This window comes from Herpailurus yagouaroundi, unplaced genomic scaffold, assembly GCF_014898765.1.
Source record: "Herpailurus yagouaroundi ecotype Mexico unplaced genomic scaffold, PumYag 164, whole genome shotgun sequence".
Classification (NCBI taxonomy): domain Eukaryota; kingdom Metazoa; phylum Chordata; class Mammalia; order Carnivora; family Felidae; genus Herpailurus; species Herpailurus yagouaroundi.
The window spans coordinates 3,961,783-3,987,924 of NW_024412405.1; the positions used below are offsets into that span (position 1 = coordinate 3,961,783).

Consider the following 26,142-nt stretch of genomic DNA (forward strand, 5'->3'; position numbering starts at 1 on the left):
CTACATAATAATCTTCTAACATCACAACTGGAAAATACAAGTGAAAGGAAAAAAATATTTTTAGATATTTTGTATGATACCTTATCCATAAAATATACCCTTCTGTTTGCACACAAGCCATGCCCAGGTGTTGGTAACATAACTTCTGGTAAAAATTCTCATATTTTAAACCTTCGGGCACTGTACTTTTCATCAGTTTTCAACAAAACGTGTGTGTGTGTGTGTGTGTGTGTGTGTGTGTGCGCGTGTGTGAGTGTGTGTGTGTTTGGCAACAAATCTCAGCTTAATCAATATGCCTTCCCTTTTCAGAGCACCTGGGTGACTCAGTCAGTTAAGTTTCCAACTCTTGGCTTCGGCTCAGGTCATGATCTCCTGATTCGTGAGCTCGAAGCCCCACATTGGGCTCTGTCCTGACAGTGCAGAGCCTGCTTGGGATTCTCTCTCTCTTTCTCTCTCTCTCTCTCTTTTTCTCTTTCTCTTTTTCTCTCTGAGGGCTCCTCCCCATAAGGCTGCCTCAGGAGTTAGAGATCACACAGGAGAAGCGGCTGACACAGTGGGGGCTCGAGAACTTGTAGTCATTACTGATTATTAGCAGGAAAGTAAATGAATCTACATTCCTGGCTAGCACATCTGGATGTTATATCTAAACAGCCACTATTGTAAATTGAAGCATTTTCTTGGTTAGTCATCACTAAAAAAAAAACCCTCAATTCACTCTTGTCTGGAGGGACCTGATGTATATTTCCAAACCCATTCATTCTTCTCACTACGTCCTGTAACATTTCCTCTTGATCACGCTGGGATTCTCCAATAAAGAAGACGTGCCTGCATTCCCTAAATTACGTACGCGTAGTAAAAGGATGGGGAGAAACACTCCACGATGGGAAAAAAATGATGGCAAATAAAATTTATTGAAAATTTCTTGTTGGGGTTCATTCCCCAGCACCTCCACCAAAAAAGCCAACCAAACAAAAACAAAAACAGAAACAGAAAAACAAGTTCTTTTTCTACATTTAATAGAGTAAATAATGTTTTGTCCTAAGAGAAATACAAACAAATATACTCCTGAGCAGGCAGTAGCTTCGAAAAGGTACACTAATAGCACACAGTTAAGTCTAGCCTCAAAGAATCTTTGGACCCGGAAACAGCACAGATCATGACTCCCGAATCCACAGTCTCATGCTATCACCTTCTTTTTTTTTCAATTTTTTTAATGTTTTATTTATTCTTGAGAGAAAGAGAGACAGAACATGAGTGAGGGAGGGGCACAGCGAGAGAGGGACACGGAATCCGAAGCAGGCTCCAGGCTCTGAGCTGTCAGCACAGAGCCCAAGGCGGGGCTCGAACTCACGAGCTGTGAGATCATGACCTGAGCCACAAGTCGGACGCTCAACCGACTGAGCCACCAGGCGCCCCTCATGCTGTGACCTTCTATGAGTTACTTAAATTATCTGAGCTTGCTTCCCTTAATGCTAACATGGTGACAGTATCTAAGGGATAGGTTTGGAGGGGAAAAGGTCATTAAATGTACTACACTTCACACAATTAAAATTGCTTTTCCCTGCCTCATTTTGTTTCCTCAGAATAACTTTTCTAAAAGTGTTACCTGAAGAAGACTTACTTTTTAAGCTTTATTTTCTGTTTATTTATTTATTTTAAGCAGGCTCCACGTCCACAGTGGGGCTTGAACTCTGAAGTCAAGAGTCACATGCTCCACTCGCTGAGCCAGCTGGGCGCCCCCACCCCCGCCAACGACTTCTAACCGTACTGTTTTTTAAAAGTAGGACCCAATATTATTGCAGGAAGGACATTAAGATAACATCTCGTTATTTAATTGCTCTTTGCTTCTCTATAGAAACTGAGTGGCCCGCCCTACACTAGCATTCTGCTATGTAAGGAAACTAAACTTTCTTAAATTGTGTTGTATCAGTAGCTTGGTGAGTTGTTGAAATGATTTCGGAAAACTCAACATCCTAGAGCAGAAAATGGTTTAAGATAGAGTTAGATATTTACCATATGCGTGATTTGGGAATCTAAATGTGACGCAATGTAAGGATACAATACTCTTTGTTTTTATAGATCCATTGGGTGGTAAGCGGATCAATACTGAAGCCTAATAGCTATCAGGACATTCGACAGGATGAGGATTACACAGGTGCTGTCAGACTTGGAGCTAACATAGCAAAGTGTTGCTCACGAAGGCTTCCCAGTCTTTCTCCCCTGGTGTCTGATTAGAATTGGCCCTTCTTGGGGCGCCTGGGTGGCTTGGTTGGTTAAGCATCCGACTTCGGCTCAGGTCATGATCTCGCGGCTCGTGGATTCAAGCCCCGCGTCGGGCTCTGTGCTGACGGCTCAGAGCCTGGAGCCTGTTCCGATTCTGTGTCTCCCTCTCTCTCTGCCCCGCCCTGCTCACTCTCTCTCTCTCTCTCTCAAAAATAAATAAAACATAAAACAAAATTAAAAAAATAAAGGATTGGCCCTTCTTCTATTTGCATCCTGTTGACCACACCATGGCACCTGCGTCTGGAACAGGACCTAGAACTTCATTCACATGCCAGCACTGCTGAATGGATGAACTGTAAACTTCATGCACATGAGCCAGAAAAAATTCCCTGCAGGTAATGCTAATACTCTGTCGCAGAGCAGAAACTGTAACACCCACAGGTATCCCTTTTGTAAAATGGGATACTCCACGTGAAGGGTGATGATTTTATCTTAGTATCATTTCCAGGACAGCGATTCCACAACTAAGGATTTTATGGAATTCTTTTTTTTTTTTTTTTTGAGGTCGACGTTGCCAAACTATGTAATCTCATTTCATAAAATTTTAGAAGTCAAGGTATCTGGCATTTTCCAAAGTCTTTAAACACTTAGCCCAAGCCGGATTGAATTATTGTTCATCCAGTAAATCTCACCTTTTAGAAAAGAGTTTGTAAGCCGGGAAACGTTTCAAATCTTTGACAACCCTTCCGAAATCAGCTTAGATGGAGCCTGACGTAAAGATAGGTCATATATCATAATTTTATCTTCTGCCACAGAAGCTTTAAGTTTCACAAATGTATTCTCTCTTCAAATTCTCTATGTTTGTACAGTAGGTTGTTGCTATGCAATTTTACTAGACTCCATAGCTGTAAGTGTTTCATTATATATAGTTGCATGTTATGAGTGTAGTGGGAAATTTAGGAAAATTATTGAACGTTAAATCATTAGTTTCCACAACTTTGTTCTTTGTGCCTCTGGTAAAGATTTATAGCATGTAGAGCTTTGCAATACCACTGGTTAGGTGTGGAAATATTCTAGCATTTATGAAAATAATATTTATATAATCTCAAAATATTCTCATTTCTTAGAATAGTATGTTATGGACAGTTTTAAACATAGTCAACAGCAACCAACATAATGAACCCCCATCTGCCATCAATAAGCCTGAAGAATTATCAACAATGACCAACTCATGACCAATTCTGCTTTACATTTTTCTATTACCCTCAAAACTAGACCCATTTAAAGTAATTCTTAGGGTGTCTGGGTGGCTCAGTAGGTTAGGCATCTGACTTTGGCTCAGGTCATGATCTCATAGTTCATGAGTTCGAGCCCTGTGTTGAGCTCTGTGCTGACAGCTCAGAGCCTGGAGCCTGTTTCGGATTCCATGTCTGCCTCTCTCTCTCTGCTCCTTCCCAAATCATGCTCGCTCGCTCTCTCTCTCTCTCTCTCAAAAATAAACATTAAAAAAAAGAAAAAATACTAAAGTAACTCTCAGACACCATGTCATTTAATTGGCAAGTATTTTAGTATAATTCTCTAAGATATAAGAACTTAAAAACACGTCCACAGTACCTTTATCACACATAATTTTTATCAATAATAACTCCTTCATTTCATCAGCTATCCAGATTTTAAATTATATTAGTTAAGTGGCAATTTTTAGACTTCGTTAAACAAATAAGGATCCACGCCATGTCCACATATTTAACTGATTTCTATGTCTCTTACATCTCTTTGAATCTGCAGGCTACCCTTGCATTTTGATATGTTGAAGAAATCAGGCCATTTGCTCCACGCGGTTTCCCGCACACTGGATCTTGCAGAGCGTATCCCCATGGTTTGCTTCATCATGTTCCTCGGTCCCCCGTCCCTGTTAATTAGCGGTTGGCTCGGGAAACTTCATTACATTAAGGTTTTCTCTCTCCCTTCCCCTCCCCCCTCCTTCCCCATCTTTCCTTCTTGGCAAGAACACTCGACGGGCATCTTGCCTGTGTCTCTTTCTGCAGCGTTAGCAGATACTCCCTGCCTTGATTCATTACTTCCCAGGAGCTGCAGGAAGGGGCTGCTCTAATTCTGCCATCTGTCTTTCCAGTTATTTGTAGCGGGACCGCTCTCGCCTCCGCGAGTCGGGCGGCCTAGGCAGGACCGGCATCTCGAGACACCAAGCCCTTCTGGCTGAGTGTCCAGCAAGTCTCGCTACCTGCTTACGTGTAATCGTGAGACTTTAGGAGCCCTCTACCCACTCCCTCGCCTAGGCAACCTGCTTCATTTCAACACACTTTGTCTTCCTTTCCATCATGCTCTGGCAAGCTACTTTTAAAGCACCTAAGCGTTATTGGTTTTGTGCGTTCGTGTTGCCCCCTGGCTTCTCCGTCAAGTTCTCTCATTGTTGGTGGCGAGGTTCTCGTTCGCTCTTCTCCCCTTTCCAAACACACAATTGCATCTGGAAGGAGCAATGTCTTTGCCTCTCTCTTCCACTTTCCACAGTCAGGAAGGGGACTGCTTTCTCCTCTCCGACATCACTGGCGCTGTGATGTGCAAGGGACAGCCTTGTCTGGCTCACTACCTTTCTGTTTATTGAGCATTCCACACTTGGGATTGACTGGCTGCGTGATGTCAAAGAGTCGCCTGGAGGGGCTTCTTCCCCGGTGTGTGAGGAGATATTTTTACAGAGCGAGAGAGGAATTTCACATGATAAAGGAGAGGAGGGTTTATAAAATTCAGGATTACATAACAGAGAGTGAGCTGGCAATACTGTCATTATTTAAATAATGAGGGTGGTAGATTCAGATCCTCCTGAATTATACTTCGGGACTCCAATTATTTATACGACCTCCTTCTCCTGATGCATCAAACTACTGCCGAGTTTCTATACATATTATGCCGTATGTATATAATTTTGTATATATAGTACATATATAATACATAAATATATAAATGGATAACCATGCAGAGTATAGAGTTTTATATATATATATATATATATATTTACTTATATATATATATATTTACTTATATATATATATTTATATATTTATATATATATAAATAAATATATAAACATATATATAAATACATATGTTCTATTTTTTCTCTATATATGGTCTTTATTATAATATATATAATAGTTCTAGTAGAAACGATTCATTAAAAGTCAAAGAAAACAGGATTAGCATTTCCTATTAACTGAAATAAATCCGTATCTAAGGAACCACGAAGGCCCATCTTTTAGAGCTGCCTGGGGACACTGAGGTTGGAGATGCTGAGGTTTTGAAATGCTTTTTAGTATCTCCTCCGATTGTTCCTGTTCTAAACATTTGTCAGGCTGCTTATGGAGGAACAATTGACATACATACATTTATTCCTGAGTAAGAAAACCGCTAGGAGATCCACTCTGAAGATGTCTTCTTTTGAATTTATTCTTAAGATTTCAATTGAAAACATATTTACTAAGTCTCTGTTATATACAAAACGCTGTACCAGACACAATTTCAATGCCGCAGGAGTTGACATTCTAGCAAATAGCTGATAGATGGGTCAAAAAGCTCAAAAGAGAATAAAATACATAGTTATAAAGGCACTAATATTCTTCCAGGTTTGATTCTGAACACAATATTGATTTGTTAAACATTTTGTTGAAAGTTTGCAATGGAATATAAAATGAAGAAGTTCACGTTGTCTTAGCAACTCAAGAATCTAGAATGTAGCATTCAAACCAAAGCTTTTAATATAAGTTCACATTCAGATTTAGAAATCTGCTAAATCCACTATGAGAAGAGATTTGAAATCATCACAAAGAAAATAATTTTATTCTTCTGAATGGCTCCGAGTTGCAGTTGTATACCACAGCCCAACAAACCTAGGAAAAAGGTACATTTTTCTAAAGAAAAAACTATTTTTTTCCCCTAACTTAAATCTAAGAATTGGTTTTGAGATTTTACCCAGCCGTGCCTCAAACTACCTCTTGGAATTTAATAGAGACTCATTCTTTAGATCTGAAAACATGCCGTGTCTTGCGATATGAAAATATCAGGCTACGAATACGTTCTAAAATATGTAATTAAAATAGCTACCAGAAAGAAAACATAAGGGGTACATATGATTGTAGTAAAACAAATAAGTTTTAATAAGGAAACAACTTAAATACTTTGTACATCTCGGTCATCAGCACAGACTGGATGGATAACTATGTGGGGTGTAGAGAAGGGGGTTGGGAGTGTGGCCCCACAGAGACTGTGAGAGGACACCGCCCCACCTGTGGTTTCTGCATGTTGCTTACCAGGAGATGGAGAAACCAGGGAGTGTCATTAAGGGACATGGCAGCTTGCATGTTTTCTAAGGCAAAAATGTCGAGAATCAATACCACCTCCAGACTGCGGTCAACTACTCGTGTTGAGAGATGCATCCCAGTCATGGCCTGTGGACCCACGATCTTACCAGTCAGTCCTTCAACTGCCCTGTTGCCCTGTGCATTGCTAGTCTCCTTACAGTAAGTGACGAATAAATGAAACCACAGTCCCCCTCTCCCTGCTTAGCCGTGGATACAGAAGTCCGAAAGGACAAGAAGGCTATGGTCTTATTTCATAGCAGACTTTTGTGAAGTTTTGTAAAGAATATGATTCATGGTGACTCACCCTGGATTAGGTGAGTCAACATGATTTAGTCTCTATTCACAAGATGCCGCACCAGTGTTTCGTGGGGGAAAAAATAAGGCTGAATTTTAAAAGGTTTTCAAGTGTTCCCATTTACAACAGTAACAGTGGCCCTCCACGATTTCTTACACATGGACATGAGTTAGAAGAATGATGCCAGAACCTCTATGCCAGTAACCAGCTTAAACCCCACAGCTCTGTAAGTCTCTTGTAAAGGAGACCAAGGTTCGTTATAGACTTCTTCCTCTTGACCAAGACAGCTCACAGAATGGGGTTTCAAATTCACATCTGGTGTCATTAACCACCACATCATCTGCCTTGAGAAAATAAACCCAGGGGCACCTGGGTGGCTCAGTCAGTTGAGCGTCTGACTCTCGGTTTCGGCTCAGGTCGTGATCTCAGGGTTCGTGAGTCTGAGCCCCGGATGGGGTTCTATGCTGACGGTGCGGAGCCTGCTTGGGATTCTCTCTCTCCCTCTCTCTGTCCCTCCCTGACTCATGCACTCTCTCTCTAAATAAATAAATAAATAAACTTAAAGAAAAATAAACCTGAACAAATGACATAATTATTTAAAGCTCTCCTAAACACGGCCCACTTGTGATTCTTCCCATGATGTAGCACAGCCTGGTTTTCTCTCTTTCCACCAATACCTCCTTATTGGTTTATCTCTCCTTCCCTGCTGCCCTGGATAAGTGCTCCTTCTACTCTCTTAACAACTAAAGTTTAGATATGCTTACTTTGATTTCATGAATCATACATTACTAAGGAGATACTTAAAAAACAAGAAAAGACACTAGTACTTTTCAAAGTGCCCTAAATTGTAAGTGGATTAAAAACAATCAGTGCCTCTTTAATCTGTTTTTTTTTTGTTTTGTTTTGTTTTGTTTTGTTTTTTAACGAGTTTCCGACAGGCATATGTATGAATGTCACACAGAGCCAAACCTACAAGTAACAGTATTTAGCATGATGGAGTATTTCCATTCTGATTTTTGGCCAAGGTTTTTGAAGACCTTTGCCTTGATTCCACAAAACGACACCCTCTGTCTCTCAAACCTTGTTGAAACAACATCTCTGTAAGTACAACTCAGCTCAACACTGTCTTTTAAAACAAGTACTTCAGTTAAAAAAAAAAAAAATCATGCCCGTTGTTTACATGTCACGCAAAGAGGATGGATACGCCCATGAACTAGGGATACAAATTTTAAAACAGGATAGCAAAGGCCTTATTTTAATTCTGCATTTGCAAGTAATCATGCAGATAGTCTCTACTGAATAAAGGAGTCAATTTATTAGCTGAAAAAAAAAAAACACATGAAAGTGATAAAGTTTCAAAAGAAATGCACTTACTTGTTCAAATTCATTCTTTTGAAATTCTTCAAAACCAAAGATGTCCAATATTCCAATATCCAACGTCTGTGTGCTGAAAGGAAACAGCGAATCAGTGACCAAGCACACGTAGAGCCCTTACGTGACCCCTGGCCCCATCCCCCCTCCAGGTCAGGGACATCGGGACACTTTGCATATCACCTTCCAGTAGAACTAAAAACAGCCAACAATTATCTCAGAGTCTCATACAAAAGCTCCGAAAAAGAAAAGTGTTCTTTTAAGGCTTTAATTTAAACACAGATACAGGAGTACAACACACTGATTTCTAAGCTTAGGATGCGACGGTATATGGGTGGCCCCGTATTTGCTCCTCTGAAACGGTCTTTGTGTCTCTACTTCAACTGCACGCGCTTTCCCTGGAAAGGAAGTCAACCTGCCGACGTGCCCTCAGCAGCTCCTCCTTCTCCTCCTTGTCTCTTGTTAGACCACACGAGCAGTAAGTCCTGCAGTTTCTTCATCACGTGTCAATGCGGTACAAGCCACGATGAAGCTGTGGGCACCTTCTCTGATAGACCGAACTGTGCCACGTCAAAACGTACAGAGCGACCTTCCTAAAGAAATCCTCATAAACAAAGAAGAACAAAGGAGATGATCCGTGGGCGTACAACTGGAAGAAAGCGGCGTGAGCACCTTACGATACTGCTGTTTTCGGTGAAAACTCTCTCTCCTGGAGTTTGCTGGCATCTTGGAAGGTCCAGCCACAGATGAGGAACCTCATGTGAGTGAAGAAAGCGGGGAGGAGAACCTAGGGGTGGTGGGAGCCCCGACATCCTGGACTCTGCGGGGAGCGGGGCACCATGAGGACAGGGCATGAGGTGGCTTCTTACACAGAAAGCCCCGGATGATTCTGGAATGCTGGTCAGCAGGCGGCACATACCCAGCCTTCCCACTGCCCTGCTCTGGAGTATCATCAGGAGGACCGCTGTCCTGATTCTCTGCCAATGGCTGTGATATTTGATCATCGTGGATTGTTTCAATCCCTTAGTTGATGCACCTTCAACCACCTTAGTTGATTCACACGCTGGTGTTGTTTTCTGTCCACTTGACTGGTCCAAACCGCACAACTGGAAACTAACTTTCTTTTTGTGCCTGTATTTTGTTTGCACAATCAGTGCAGAACCGTCATGCTTTAGGGTCTGTAAGATGTCACTTAAATGACCAATTTCTCATAAGAAGGCAAGGTAATGATTCTATATCTTGTCTCTAGGATTAGTTCTTATAGATGGTACCAATATGAGCTTCGTAAGCAGGAAAGACAGTATTTTAAAAGCCCTTAACACAAATTTCACACGGCAGAGAATATAAAGCAGCAAGGGAAAGAGACAGTCATTAAATGGATGTAACCAGGTCACTGATTTAACTTTCCAGAGGGAAAAATAGTTGGCTTTGTACCTCACCCTGTGTGTCCAGATAAACTCTACCTGGATTAGAGAGAGAAACGTTAGAGCAAGAAGCTCTGAAAATGTGCCAGTAAACAAAGGTGATCGTTTTTTTCTGCTTTCGGTTCTGAGAGAAATCAAAAGAAAGTGGTTAAAAAGACAATGACACAAATACCAGATTCTTTTGTATTTGTAGAAATAAAATTAAAAATGATTAGAGGAAAGTGTTATTTTAAAACGTGTTTTCTCATTTATCTTCATAGATTTTTTTTTTCCTGATTGGTTGACCCACGTGTCCAGTCACACGTCATCTTGCCTCCTTCCACCCTGATGACTTTACAGTGTGACAGGGGGACACCGGGGTGATGCTCACTCAGTGGTGGTGGTGCTGAGGTGTAAGATGAGCTGCTGTGTTAGGGTGTGTGTGTGCGCGCGCGCGCACGTTTCACATAATGAGCTGCACTGTTTCCGTTGTAGGCGCTGGGTGACAAGGGTGACAAAGCTTGCCAGTTTTGGAGATGTTCAGCCTTGGGTAGGAATCCTGGTTCAGACACTTTTTAGTTGGACAACTGTAGGCAAGTTACTAGAATTTTCTGTGCCACAGGCTCATCATCTATGAAACTAAGGCAGCGAGTATTATCTCTCCACCCAGATGGTTGTTACAATTGTCAATAAAATCCTAGGACAAGAGCCTGTAGACAGTGCGTCTCTAATCACTGTAAGTTGCTTTTAAAAAAACACTTCGGGGTGCCTGGGTGGCTCAGTCGGTTGAGCGTCCGACTCTTGATCTCGGCTCAGGTCGTGATCTCACAGTTTGTGAGTCTGAGCCCTGTGTCAGGCTCTGCATTGATGCCACTGACCCTGCCTGGGATTCTCTCTCTCCCTCTCTCTTTGCCCCTTCCCTGCTTGTGCTTGTGTATGCTCTCACTCTCTCTCAAAATAAATAAAGTTAAAAAGAAAAAAAAAACCATTTCCACCTGCTATAAAAATGAACAGGAGGGCTCACAGAAGAAACATAAAGGGCTAAGAGGTAGATCACAAATGTCAATCTCATTACAATTACAAAAGAAATAAAATGTTCAAAATTAGGATGAGAACGATATTCCCACACACTTTTGCTGGGAGCTTAAATTCGTACAGTCTTAAATAACAATTGGTTACGTGGCATAAAGCTTTGGCACCCTCGTATCATTCGAACCAGGATTTCCATAGACAGGAGCCTATACTCAGATGATTATCAGAAATGCAACTGAAGACTTACAAACAAGGGTGTCCACCATTATCTTCATTATAGTAACAACAACAAAAAGAAGTAACAAAGACCCCACATAGAGACATGATTAATTAAACAGCATGCATCCTCTCATGGGTTAATTTAGTGAATCTATCAAGTTAATAGAAAGCACTATGTAAGTTCTACATAAAGAATAAGGCCAATTATATATTCAGAAAGACCTATGACCTCTTCAGCCCAAGAAGAGAAATGGAGATGCTTTTGTTTACTTCTTTTTATTGTTCTGCATTTTCTAAGGTTTTTATGCTGAAATACTATATTTTTATGGCCAGTTAATATTTGATGTTTACAAAGACACTGCAAAAACACGGGAAATGTTCTTGAACAGCAATAAGCTATAAAACTAAAACTAAAACTGAAACTAAAAAAAAGAACCTAAGCTGGAAACAGAATTTATACCATTTGTATACTGAGCACATCGTAGTATAATTTCACCCATGTTAAAAAGTAAATCTGTGGCACAAAACAAGTAAAGCACCTGTTAGCAATAGATGTCTTCACTGGTAGGCCTACAGGTGATGTCTTAATTTTAAAATGTTTACTGGGGGCGCCTGGGGGGCTCCGTCGGTTAAGCATCCCACGTTTTGATTTCAGCTCAGGTCATGATCTCACGGTTCACGAGTTCAAGCCTTGCGTGGGGCTCTGTGCTGACAGCACGCGGAGCCTGCTTGGGATTCTCTCACTTTCCCTCTCTCTCTCTGCCCCTCCTCCACTCTCTCTCTCTCTCTCAAAATAAATAAACTAAAATAAATAAATAGAATGTTCTATACTGGATAGTAGATTGCTCATCATCATCTTTTATTAAAAATATATATCTGATGGAACACATTTTGGGCATTTTATGAGTTGGTGGAGGAAAGAACAACAATTACCTCAGGGCAGAGAGAGGGGTGGAGCTCAACAGTGAGGGCAGAGAAGGGCATCTGGCTTCCCAGGACGGGGAGAAGCAGCAGGGACCCCGGGGTCGGGGAGAGAGAGCAGGGCTGTGCTCTGAAGGCCACGTGCTGGTCTCCAGTGTGGATATTTCATGCCAACTTATACCAGAATCTCCCACTCAGGCCTTGACTCCTTGCCCGATTCCCCGCTGGCTTTGGCAACAGCGGTACCATATTTAGAGTGCATGGTGTTGCGGGAGACTGGGAAAAAGGGCGAGAGCTATCAGTGACCCGATGTCACCACCTATGTCCTTCCCCTTCTCATAGGGAAGGTGACTTCCTGTTGGCATGCAGAGGAAGGATGTGGGGGCCACCCAGGTGTGTTTGGGCGAGCAAAACGTGTTAGAGATTCCAATTCAGCTTCAGGTCGGTAGATGATTAATTCGCAACTTAAGAGTAGCATAGATGTGGTTGAAAGAGCACTCCTTCTATAGGGGGTTTTCCCCATACTTCATAGATGCTGGATTCCAAACTAAATTTGGCCACAAAAGAAAAACATTATGAAAGAAAAAGATGGGAAGGAAGAAAAAAAACCCAACTCGGGGCGGGGGGAATTAATGCATCTTAAGGATCCATTTTGCAACTACTGACAGACCTAATGTGTTCATTTTTTTTTCAAAAATCTATTGCAACCTTTATGATTGAATGAAATATGGGTCTGTTACTGCCATAGCCACGCAAGCAGAAAGGTCACAAGAACTTGTAGCCAGCAAAGTGCCCATGCCGTGTGGCAGTCAGCATTACTGTCATTTTTCTTATTGATATCTTGACTCATATTACACAGGCATTTAACCCAACATCCTATTTCTAGCCTGGAGGAGCAGACAGAGGTCATCTGATCCATCAGGATTCGATCCCACAGGCAGAATTAACATATTAATGAGATGGTCTCTTCACATTCAGCCTTAGGATTCTACTGAAGGCTTTCCCTACGGTTAACAAAACTGCCTCGCTTGCCGTAACTTATTAGTAAAATACAATCCCTTTTATGTCAGAGGTGACATCAAATGCCAAGGCAATTGTCTGGTTTTGTTCTTGCCTTTCACGTGTGCAAGAATAGGAAGGGAGGAAGGTCCGGATTCAAGAAAATGTCTGCCCTGAAACATGGATGAACTAAGTTTATTTGGGCAGAGAGGTCCAGTGGTTTGCACAAGTCAGGTGCTGTCCTCGATCATCCCTTGAAAGGTTAACTACAGAGTGATCTTAGGTATTTAGCCATTTTAGGAAACAGCTCAATCCTGCCTGATGCAAAACCCTTAGATGCAGCCAGAACTGAATCAGCCTCTTTGGCTGATCGTTGACCTATAGGACCCCAGATGGAGGGGGGGAAGACTGGAATCTAAAATCACTGCAGACTAGAGCAATCCGCCTGTCCAGACACCCCATTCTGGGGATCAGAGGCACTTACACGGAGGTGATGGGTGCGAAGTTCCTGAAGATGTTGGGCCACGATCTGGCCTTCCCCAAGTCTACCACCCAAATGCTGGAGAATTTATTTAACCTAACCCACAAGGTGCCTCGTTGTGGAGGCCAGTCACTAGTCCTGCAGCCTATCTGAATCTCGCAAGGTGTTCGCTCATCTGTGCCAGGAGGCAAGGGTGGGACTCCGGGGTGCTTGCTTTGGGGGGTCCCTCCTTTTTATTCTTTGACCGAGGCAAAGTACATGAGGTTTATAGTTTTCTGAAAACATGTCAGAAATTAGGGAAAGAGTGTGCAGTTGCTGACAAGCTGAACTGGAACCGGGTGATGGGTGGGGACACTGTCACCAAAGCAGCTGTCTGCCTCCTACTAGCCCACGGATATCGCGCACGCCTACATGGTTCCAGTCCTTCTTTGCACTCCTTCCACTAGAAAGAGAAGTTAGGGAGTCAAAAGCTGAGACCTCTTGAGATGAAAATGGCAGTTAATTAGCCTGGATATACAAGAAAATCTTGGACTGGGAGTAAAAATCTGAGCTACCGTTTTATGGAGTCGTGTTTGTCAAGCACCGTTAAAACATTTAAAATGCTTTATTTCATTTGGCCTTAACGACTAGCCTGTGAGGTAAGTACAGTGATCACCCCATTCTACAGAAAAGAATACTGAGACAGAGGACAGTGAAGGTCTAAGTTGCCCAACGGCACCCATCAGGATTAGACAGACCCAGGACTTGAACCTAGGCTGTCCAAGACTAGCCCCGCCTCCCAGACTAGCCCTGTGAATTACCGCAGAAATCGACTGCCAGCTGCTGGTCCTAGAACCCAGCCTGATTCTGGCCTACAGGAGCTGGGAAAGGAACCCTCCCCACATATAAGAAGAGCAGAAATAATAAAAGATCACTTAAACCCTCCCTCTTAGCGTAAGCTACAACTCACAGCTGGAAAGCATTAACTAGGAGAGGTGAGAAGGGACTCCCGAACACCGCTTTGCAGATGGAAGGAAAAGCCTGGATAGTTCTTGAGGATTTCAATCTGTAATTGACAAGTACAGGGAAGCCTCGCCGCGTCCTTCAGCGCGTCAACAGCTCAGAGTAGAGGACTTGGTGGTGCCCATCCCCAAGCAGCTTGCAGCGAATCTGCGGAACAGTGAGCCGGGAGAGGTCAGCCTCAATTTCAGAGCACGGTGACTTCTTTGCATACTAACACCTGCCGAAGATGGGTGTCTGTGAAGGCAGGTAGCTTCGGGCTCTAGGGCTCCCTCCGTTTCTTTTTTTTTAACGTTTATTTATTTTTTTTATTTTTATTTTTTTGGGACAGAGAGAGACAGAGCATGAACGGGGGAGGGGCAGAGAGAGAGGGAGACACAGAATCGGAAACAGGCTCCAGGCTCTGAGCCATCAGCCCAGAGCCCGATGCGGGGCTCGAACTCACGGACCGCGAGATCGTGACCTGGCTGAAGTCGGACGCTTAACCGACTGCGCCACCCAGGCGCCCCTCCCTCCGTTTCTTAAATGAGCCATTGAGGAGATTCTCCAGTGTGTCCTCTGTCCTGTGGCCATCTGAACCTGCACGCTCTTAGCTCGAGTTCAGAGCTCTCCAGCTCGCTGTGCTCTCTGCCTCCCCAAGAGAATGGGTAACTCTTTCTTGACCATAAAAACAAAAACAAAAACAAAAACAACCCTTTCTTGAAAAATTGTATTTGTTTTATGAGCTTCTCGGACACTGCCCTAGTGCCAATTTCCTGGTTCTTTCTGTGGTTCTGATCTAAGTAAGGCTCAGGTGGAGACAGAAGATGCAGGGAGATGGAGGAGGAAGGAGAGAGGCAGAATGGAGAAAACAAGCCAACGGTGTATCTGACGCCTGTTTCCATCCTTCAAACCAGTTTAGATCATCACAAATTAGGTAATTAGAACTGTTGTGATGTAGTCTTTGGTCTTGAGATACACACAGTTTTAATAAAAGTGCAGCTATTACATAGGCCATCTATACAGGGCTATCCATGGAAAAGTGTTTTTTTTTTTAATTGTCAAAACAAAAATCAAATAACATGTGACATAAAATCATTTTGACTTTAGCCACCCCAATCAGGAAACGATGTGTCCCGAGGTCCTGCAACTCACGGATGGCTGCAATCTATCCAGCAAAACATATTTTAAGAGCTACCAAATATTTGGGTGTAACTGTTGTTTGCCAACTCACCCTGACTGGGAATCACAGACTCAGAGGTCTTGAAACCAAAAACAAGCCAGAGGCTTGCAAAGGCCAAGCCTCCATCTACAGGCAAATGGAATATGAACCTTACAATTTTGGTGACTGACACAATTAATTTCACGAGGCATAACTGTCTTACTAGAGCTTTCTTTAAAGTTAAGTGTCAGGCTCAGAATAGAAATCCTGGTCTCTTGCTTCCTTTAACACTTTAAAAAAAAATTAAAACCCAGATAAAAGATAAAATTACTATACTCAACGTAACACTTCAATCCACTGGCTACAGACCACAGGAAAAAGCGATGTTTCATTTTCTCCTTTGCATGCTTTCCTGTTTTCTGCTGGTTCACCGAGATGTAACTGACACACAGCACTGCACCTTTAATGGGTCCCACGTGCTGATCTGATACACGCATATACCGCAAAATGATCGTGCTCTTTTAACAGAGCTCCTTTTCTCCCTTAAGAGTGATTCTCTTTGCACCCATGCCCTCCTGTTTATGAGAGCTGGCTACTTAAGGTTTTAAAGAGCACATCTGGATGTTTCTGGGAAATTTAATAGGAAGTTTTGAGGAACCTAAGTCTTCCTCACCCCAAGGTTTGGGATTTGGGTACCCAGATGAGGGAACCAAGCGTTTGGGAACACTGGGAAGTGGGGAGGTATCTCAGCATCTGTCACATCATCCCTAAGATAGCTGTCTTTCCAACAATCGCCTTCGAATGAATCAAATACAATCTGTGGCTCAGAGTAGGCGCTGTGAAAATTAAATTGATTAGACAGTGATTTGTAGCAAGCAGCTGTTCCTGGATAACCGCCTGTCCCCAAACTCAGTAAACGAAAACATTAAGTATTTATTATGACCCCTCAGCCCTGCCATCAGGTTGAAGCTGATCTCACCCGAGGGCCTGAGGTTGGCTGGGGACTGGCTGGCTAACAGACTATTTCTTATTTTCCACAAGCAAGTCCCCAGACGTAGGCACATAGCAGTGACAGGGATCTGAGAAAACAGATCTGCATAAGGGCTCAGAATTGGCATATAGTTATCTTTGCTGTATTCTTTTTTTTTTTTTAATTTTTTCAAAAAATTTTTGACATTTATTTATTTTTGAGAGAGACGGAGCATGAATGGGGGAGGAGCAGAGAGAGAGGGAGACACAGAATCGAAAGTAGGCTCCAGGCTCTGAGCTGTCAGCACAGAACCTGATGTGGGGCTCCAACCCACGAGCCGTGAGATCATGCCCTGAGCCGAAGTCGGACACCCAACCGACTGAGCCACCCAGGCACCCCAGTTTTAAAAATTTTTTTAATGTTTGTATTTATTCTTGAGACAGAAAGAGACAGAGCATGAGCAGGGGAGGGGCAAAGAGAGAGGGAGACACAGAATCCAAAGCAGGCTCCAGGCTCTGAGCTGTCAGCACAGAGTCCGTTGCGGGGCTTGAACTCATCAACCACAAGATCATGACCTGAGCCGAAGTCGGACACTCAACTGACTGAGCCACCAGGCTCCCCTTTGCTGTATTGTCTTGGCTGGAGCAAGTCACAAGTGCAGCTCAAGTTCAAAGAGAGGGGCAATAGACTTAACTCTCGATAAGAGAAGTGTTGAAAGCCCTACTATATTCCCCACACAGATGCAGAGAAATGAAGGACTGGGACCACTCAATCGACCAAAGCCTCTTCTCTTGAGAGGGGCTTCTAACTAATTCATTTTTCAGTTCATTCACCTCTTCAGTGAATATATACAGAACACTTAGTTTTGCAAAGCCCTGTTCAAGATGTCAGAAGTCCACCTACAAAAAAAGCAGAGAACAACCTTGCTCTCGGGGTCATGTCCATATAAAAATATCTGAAACTTTACATAACGATTTTATAGGAAATGAAGACACCATCTATATTTGAAAAGGTTAATTTAAAATTTTAGTTTTAAAACTATGCTTTCTTATCATTCTTCTGGCAGTCTTCAATGTGGGAGGTGTTTGGGGGAAAACTTGGGTTTCGATCCCAACATACTTGGGGTTCGTACGTGAAATCCATCATTGCCAGCCTGTGTGACTAAGGCCCCTTACTAAACCTGAATTCCAGTTTCTTTATTTAAAACAGGCCCCTTACTAAACCTGAATTCCAGTTTCTTTATTTAAAACAGGGAGTCCACAATACTCACCTCATGGCTAATGTCAATATTAACTTCAGTAATCCTTGGCACAAAGCCCAGCTCATTTATAGGTAATGTCTAATAAATGATAACCACGATAATTGCATCTTTTTCTTGTAAGTACACCTTTATCACGTATTAACATCTGCACAGTAGCCAGGCTTAGAAATGTATTTTTAATTTTTTCTTTAACGTTTATTTGTTACTGAGAGACAGAGAGACACAGAGCGTGAGCAGGGGAGGGGTAGAAAGAGGGTGAGACATAGAATCTGAAGTAGGCTCCAGGCTCCAAGCTGTCAGCACAGAGCCCGATGCGGGGCTCAAACTCACAAACTGTGAGATCATGACCTGAGCCAAAGTCGGTCACCCAACCAACCGAGCCACCCAGGCGCCCCGGAAATGTATTTTTAATGAGATGGTATATGAAGCAAAAAAAGTTGACAAACCTGGAGCTGACAGAACCCAAAAATGTTGAAAAGCACATCCTCCTCAATTAGAAAATTGTAATAGAAACAGGCAAACAATCTTTAAGCTTGCGGTACTGACATTTCCTCCCTGGTGTTTTCTTCAGGGAGAGACAGGGTCACCAAGAGCCACATTGGGACATTGTGCTCTCATTTCTGAACGGCACTGCATCATTATTTATTCTGGCAGAACAGCCACTGTGCTCAAATGACAGGCAGAGAGGAGCATAATAAATACAGATTTGGTTAACTCTATTGAGCAGGACGGGTTATCAAGGGGTGGAAAGGAGGCCAAATGCATTTCCCGAGTTAGAAGTAAAACAAGAGAGTGGGCATGGCCAGCAGTGCGATGAATTTTATCCTTTGGATAAAATATACAAGCTCTAACCTCTGCAAGCTGGGCTCAAAAAAGAACCGGAGAAGGAGAAGGCTGGGAGGTTTTTCATTAGCCTTCTAAATCACCGAGTTTCTTACCCATTTTGTTGAATCTGTTTGAGTCTCCAAAAAATATTTGCAACTTATATGATGGTCGTTACCGAAAACGAAAAGCAACCCCTGTCTGATACGAAAAATGTCATATCCTCATAGTTATGACAAATCTCTTTTTCCATATCCTGAAAACATGTACTTAGGGGAAAAGTACATGGTTATTTATTGGTTCAATAATCCGCACTGTTCTTCAAACAATTTATCACATAATCACGATTAATATTTAAATGTATCCGTTATTGTGTCCATAGTATTTGGTAACGTTTATAACAAGGGTGGTAAAAATTTAACCATTATTTTGTATGTATTATGTGGCAATTTAAAATTTTGTCTGAGCATTACAGTAAATGCTGCTTTGGTAAAACTCTAATATTGTTCATTCCTCTCGATCCTTCTATTGGAAAAAAAAAATGGATCTCCCAAAATAATGAAAAACAAATGTACAATTACAGAGAAAAGGTTCTTAGCTCTTCAGGAAATCATTATACATATGGGTGTTTTGGTAAGGAAACGGAGCAGAAGGAGAATTATTTAGAAAGCAGGTTTGTCTCAGATAGTTTGCTAAATTGTGTAGTTCTGGTTGTCATGGCGATAGCACCATGATTTAAATAAGTCTACACAGAAATAGAAGTCACTCATACTATATTCATAAGAATCAAAGAAATCTCATTATTTAATGGGGAAAAAACTTCCCAGTTTGGGTGAAGGGAGAGAAAAACATGGTGTGTCAAATTTATTTTTCTGACAAACTGTTTGTTATTTTATCTCTGAAACAGCATAAAGACAAAATATTTAGAACTAAACAACAAAGGGAGCGCTACATGGTAAGCGTCTGGAAGGCACTAGGTCCTTGGGAGATACTTTACAGACTCAGGGTCAACAAAATCATCGAGAAATAGGAGACAAACATTCCACTTAGAAAGTAGGGGAAAAAAACAAAAACAAAAAAGCAAAATTCAAAGGAAGTGAAAACAGGGATATAATGAAACTGCAGGACCTAATAAAAGGAATAACATTAACGTGAGAAATGAAAACAAAAAAGATGTTTTAAGACAAATAATTTTCAGAGGCAGGTTTCAAGCAAGATTCCTCAGTGATACTGGGGCAAAGGCATATATAAATAACCAGGAATGTCAATGTTGTCAAATTACAGCTACAGGAGAGATTGAAGAACTGTAAAGCAAAGCTATGATTTAGTTGGTGAATACATTTAAAATTAAAGTGGACAGTTTTCTACAAAATATGAATGACTTAAAAAAGAAACAAAACAATCTGATTAGACCTATAAACTTTAAAATAATGAGTAGATGGGGCACCTGGGTGGCTCAGTTGGTTAAGCGTCCAACTTTGGCTCAGGTGGTGATCTCACAGTTCGAGCCCCACATCGGGCTCTGTGCTGACAGCTCAGAGCCTGGAGCCTGCTTCGGAATCTGTATCTTCCCGTATCTCCACCCCTCCCCTGTTCATGCTCTGTCTCTCTCTGTCTCCCAAAACTAAATAAATGTTAAAAAATAAATTAAATAAAATCATAAAATAATTAGTATTCAAAAGGCAATCCACCCTCCACCACCCAAAAAGATTTTAGAAAGACTTTCACCAGGCATTCAGGGCACATACCATCTTCCTTTAGCACACACCGTTTTAGAGAGGCGAGAAACAGAGAAAGCTACGCAATTTTCTCTTTCACATAAACCTGAGAGCAAAGGATTGGATAAGAAGGAAAAAAAAAAATAGAATCTCTCCTCACTAGTGAAAATAAATGTAAACATCTTTAATAGACACTAGAAAATCGAATCTAGGACATTATGACCAAACAGAATTCACATTCTAAATGAAGAATTTTTCAACATAAAATATATATATATATATGTCAACATAGCTTGCTACATGAGCAAAGAAAAGGAGAGAGTCGCAGTACTCTCAATGTGTACAGGAAAAAAGCTTTACATTAAGCTTTACATTGAAAACACTTAGGAAAGATTATCTCTGAAATCCTAAGTAAGCAGATTACTTAACGGCAGATATTTGGAGGTATTACATTAATTTGGAAACAAGAGAAGAATATCCACTATCACCACAAATTATCAACATTATACTGGCCATGCTAGCCAATGCAATAAAGGAAGAAGAAATAAAAGACATAAGACACAAAGAAGACAAAAAAAAAGTAATTATGATCATTTACATTAGAAAATGCTAAGCTATTCCACAGGAAAATTATTAGAACTAATAAGAAAAGTCAGCAGGGTTTCTAGATAGAAGATCAACATATGAAATGCAAGATTGAGAGTTCCCAATAAACAAATTAAAATGTAATAGAAAAATGGCAACAAAAGTACAAGTGCATAGAAAAAAATCAAGATGTATAAGAAATTGACAAAAATACAAGGATATTTAAGAAAAAAGACATGAACAAATAGAAATAAAGATCATATTTATGGCAGAAAAGAATCTAAGCAAACCAATTCTCCCCATATTAATCTATAAATGTATTTCTAGTTGAAATCCCCAAAGAATTTTTTTTATGGACTGAGTCAAAATGATTGTAAAATTCATATGCAAACGTAAAGATCCAGGGATAACCAAAACAGAGAGGAAAATAAAAAGTTATTATATGAGGACTTACTTATTAAAACAATATGTTAGTGATACAGTTTTAGTGAAACATTAAAAATCAGGAGGGGAAAAAACGCATTTCTAATAATTGGGGACAAGTGGGGGAGGGATCGTGGAAAATATGACTAAAAATATAAAATGTTATCAATCCTTCATATAAACAGAAGTAAATTCCTGATGTTTTGAAAATCTAAGGGTTTCAGGAACAAATGGAAGGGGACTTTGAGGAAGGAAAAGGCTGTCTATTAGGGGCCTGAAGTCAGACCACCGCGTCCCGGCACAAGATAGTATTTCTTCTTCTTCTTCTTCTTTTTTTTTTTTTTAACATTTATTCATTTTTGAGAGACAGAGAGAGGCAGAACATGAGCGGGGCAAAGGCAGATAGAGAGGGAGACACAGAATCCAAAGCAGGCTCCAGGCTCCAAGCTGTCAGCATGGAGCCCGACACGGGGTTCGAACTCACAAACCGCGAGATCGTGACCTGAGCCGAAGTCGGACGCTTAACCAACTGAACCACTCAGGAGCCCCAGCATGTCTTCAATTCTTAATGTCTCACAATGTTATACAGATTTGCAACAACAACATCTAAACAAATTAAAAAAAAAAAAAACAACTGTGGGAAATTTACCCAGGATTGATGATATTGCTGTATCTGGGGCGGAAGAGGAAGAAGAAAGGATCTTTGTCGGCAAACAAAAGGAACTTGAGCTTTTACTTGTAATCTCCCTTCTTCTATGTGAAAAGTCTGAAGCGGAAGTGGTGAGTGTTGGCAGTGTTCCTTCTAGATAGGAGGTGAGTGACTGACCTGGCCACACCCTCCATACCCTTCCTGATGCATACATCTCCCCCCACCTCCACAAAAAGACCCTTCATGAAGACAGATATCAGATGTTAAACAGATAAAGAAAAAACTGGGTAAGTCTATTTTCTTTTTCCCACAAATGCACAGCAGGTGTTTGAGTATTTCTATGAGGCATTTGGGAATGAATAATATAAATTCATTTATTAAAGAATTAAGTCCATTATAATCGATAAAGTCATGTACAAAATAACATTTTGCCAACTCTTAATGACTTAGGAACCGATGGTCTGGATTTTTAGATTATCTCTCTTGCAGATGTCTTTTTGATTTGTACTATCCATCAAAGAGTTTAAATCTTGATAATCATTTTAATAAACTGTTAAGGGAGAAAATTAAAACTAATAAGTAAATATTTGGTTTTTAATTGGATTCATTTACACCTTCGATCCTTACTTCAGAAGCAAGTTTCACTTCGTTCCCAGTTTTGTGTCTCTAATTGGGGACAGATAATGTCTCTGACCGTTTTTGAACTTTTAACCAGAATTTATAAAATGCCTATCAAATGAGACAGAGAGAGAGAGAGGGATGAGGGAATGAGATTTTACTTAGGATTTTCAAGTGAGGTTCAATACATCATACGGTCAGAGGTTTTCTTGGGGAAATTAATTACGAATTTACCAGAATAACGGTGAAAAAGCATTTAATATCTAGACATTTTTTTCTTACTCCACTTGCCTATCACTTAGCTTACCATTTAGACTGTTACTTCACTTATTTCATCCCCAAAAAGACGGGGCGGGGGGGTATTTCAAATTCTCTATTCCTTAAGTGTTACGGGGAAGATGTGTGTGATTTGGCAAAAAGATACCTTTAAGTTTATTTACTTATTTTGAGAGAGCGAGCACACAAGCAGGGGAGGGGCAGAGAGAGAAAGAGAGAATCCCAAGTAGGCTCCAAGCTGTCAGCCCAGAGCCCCACACGGGGCTCCAACTCATGAACCATGACATCGTGACCTGAGCCGAAACCAGCTGTCAGATGCTCAGCCGACTGAGCCACCCAGGCGCCCCACCGGCAAAAAGATTTAAGTTATTTTTAATATCCCTTTGCTTTGTGATGGCCACCAAGCCCTGCCCTACCCCACACTGTTGACAATCACTACAGATTGTCCAATCCGCGACATGGGTAGTTCCCAAGGAGAAGAAGGCACTCAAATCTGGAGTCAGGAGATAATCGTACAAGTTCTCTCCCTACTTGGGAGGATGATGGAGCACAGATATTCTGAAAAATCCCGTTCCTCCTTTTCAAGAAAATCTTTCCTCCTCATCTGGCTCAGGAAGGAGTAAAACACAGCCCACTTAAAGCCTCCAGCTGGAGGGAATGATGGCAAGCCCTCAGCTAACACAGAGGCGACGCATCTGTGGGTAGCATTTGGCAGGGTAATGATGCTGTTGCACCCTTTTGAGATATTCAAGTCACAGTGATGGACCACTCTCATCCCCAGGGACGCTCCCAATGGCTGCCACCTTGGAGAAGACGAAACAGCAAACTTGTAGCTCAAACACTTAACCTGCCCAAACTGGCCTCGTTTCTTGGCAAAACATAAAGCAAATGGTACTTTCTTAAGAACGTGTATAAATGTTATGGCCACATTGCATAGCCTTTTAAAAGTCTTTTTAAAAAGTCAGAGGTTGCACCTGACATTTCAAAGAAAAAAGAAGAGCCTTCTGGTTAAATAATTTAAGAACAATATAATCTCACACACACACACACACACACACACACACGCACGCACACACACACACCCGATTTGGATTAAGGTCTATGCATCCTGTGGAACCCAAGAAGCAGGTATATAAGTAATGACAAATCCCCCTCAAGAAGGCAAACAAACAGCCTGGAGATGGGATTTGACACAGTCATAAGGCGGCAGGTAAAGTAGAGATGATCTGTGCAAACAGCCCAGGTATGAACCGTAATCCAAAAGATATTTTTAATGGCTGCCGGAAGTACAGCACAAAGATGCTGTCTCCTTAGCACCATCAGGCCCCCCAGCGCATTATAAACCACCTTTCTGACTTCCTGGCCCTGACAGACGAGATCCTTGCCCCATACTCGGTTATAGCTAAAAAATCTAACCTACCAGGGGCGCCTGGGTGGCACAGTCGGTTAAGCGTCCGACTTCAGCCAGGTCACGATCTCGCGGTCCGTGAGTTCGAGCCCCGCGTCGGGCTCTGGGCTGATGGCTCGGAGCCTGGAGCCTGTTTCCGATTCTGTGTCTCCCTCTCTCTCTGCCCCTACCCCATTCATGCTCTGTCTCTCTCCGTCCCAAAAAAAAAAAAAAAAAAAAAAAAAAACCAAAAAATACCAAATATAATCTCACAGACTATGTTAACATGCTTACTGCCCTGTTAGTGTTTGAAAAATCATTATTCACCTACGAGAAGGTATGTCAGGGTACGTTGTTAAAAATCACAGAGGTTTTCTGAAACTGTTGGCGATAATTTTTTAATTAAAAAACATCTCGAGATAGCCACAAAATCATTACCAAAAATACTCCGACTTAGAAATCCTCAAGAACTATCAGGACACCATCAACCACACTGACAGTATAAGTTCAGAAGTGTTAAATTCATTAATAAACAAATTGAAAGAGCATTACAGCCCGGGTACATGGATTTTGTTCGGGTGGGTTTGGTCTATTCATCCCCAGAAATTACGTGAGGGACTCTATGTGCAAGTCTGTGTTTATGCCCTTCACCGGATTCTCAAACTAAACTCTGACCTAACGAAAGACACTATTACATTTCATAAGTACATTAAGCCCTACATGATTGCCTCAAGGAGAGATAAATGGGTGATCACAACAAACTTGCCTACATAATCCAATATAAACGGGAAAAATATTACTTTCTACTTAAAATCCTTGGAACTCCCACAAACGTGTGCCTATGTGCAAGTAAATATTCAAAATGATTAGTATATGAACTGAATTCACAGCAGAATAAAACTGAGGAGACTTCCCAGATCAACGTAAGCCACATATCCGGCTGACCCGGTTAATCCGCTGTATTTTCATTTCGGAGCACCAAGGTCGAGATAGGCCCCCTCCCCCGTTCGGCGAGACAGTCTTCAGACCAAATACACATTACCCAAAATGCTGACACAGGTTCCTTTTGTAACCCAGCCTGCATTCCATTTTCCCTCCAGGAAATATTTGTTCTCTCTAATGAAGAGAGAAGAGCAAGTCTCATCTAAGGAAGGAGGGCAATCTTTCTGAGGTCTGACCATTAACTTGCTTCTTCCAATCCTACCGCGAAATCTCCACGTTCATTTGGGCACTCACAACCCTTCCAGGGGTGTCAGATGCTGGGCAGGAGTGGGTTCACCTGCCTCGGTGACAGCACCTGAAATTTATGTCCCCCGGGACGTGTTTCTGTTTTCTCGTTTCAGCGAGTGAGTCATCGGCTGTGGCACGCGGGCTGACGCCGCCGTCCCCTGCCAAGACCCCAGCCAGACTGCTGGTTGCCATTCGGTGACTATGCCGATGGGAATCGTTCTGGATATCTAGGATGTTCCATGCTAACTTGCAAAATGATTTTTCTTTATTATCAGAATATATGCATTCAGAAGCAGGGCCAAATACAGAAAGCATCCTGTTGATGATTTCAGGAACCAAATCACTGAATTGATATGTGAATTAAAAGAAAAAGAAAAAAAAAAAACAAACAAGAAAAGAACTGAAGAAAACTTCAACTCCTCTCTAAAACGGTCTGGCTCTCTTTCTCACTGGTGTATCTGTTTAACACTTCTGTCTGTTATTTATTTTAAAAAATTTTTAACGTTTATTCATTTTTGAGAGAGAGAGAGAAACAGACTGTGAGTGGGGGTGGGGCAGAGAGAGGGAGAGAGAGAGAGAGAGAGAGAGAGAGAGAGAGAATCCAAAGCAGGTTCCAGGCTCTAAGCTGTCAGCACAGAGCCCAATGTGGGGCTTGAATTCACGAACCATGAGATCATGTCCTGAGCCAAAGTCAGATGCTCAACCGACTGAGCCACCCAGGTGGCCCTTCTGTCTGTTATTTTAACC

At 41.7% G+C, this 26,142-nt stretch overlaps 1 protein-coding gene across 2 annotated transcripts in view; it reads right to left on the bottom strand.

Moving 5' to 3' along the window:
- Positions 1–26,142, bottom strand: part of MYO16 (myosin XVI) — a 491,281-nt gene that overhangs the window by 181,750 nt on the left and 283,389 nt on the right. For both annotated transcript variants that reach the window (XM_040487087.1, XM_040487086.1), the window contains exon 21: positions 8,265–8,337. In XM_040487087.1, coding sequence (XP_040343021.1) covers positions 8,265–8,337 — 73 coding nt within the window. The remainder of the gene's footprint in view (positions 1–8,264; positions 8,338–26,142) is intronic.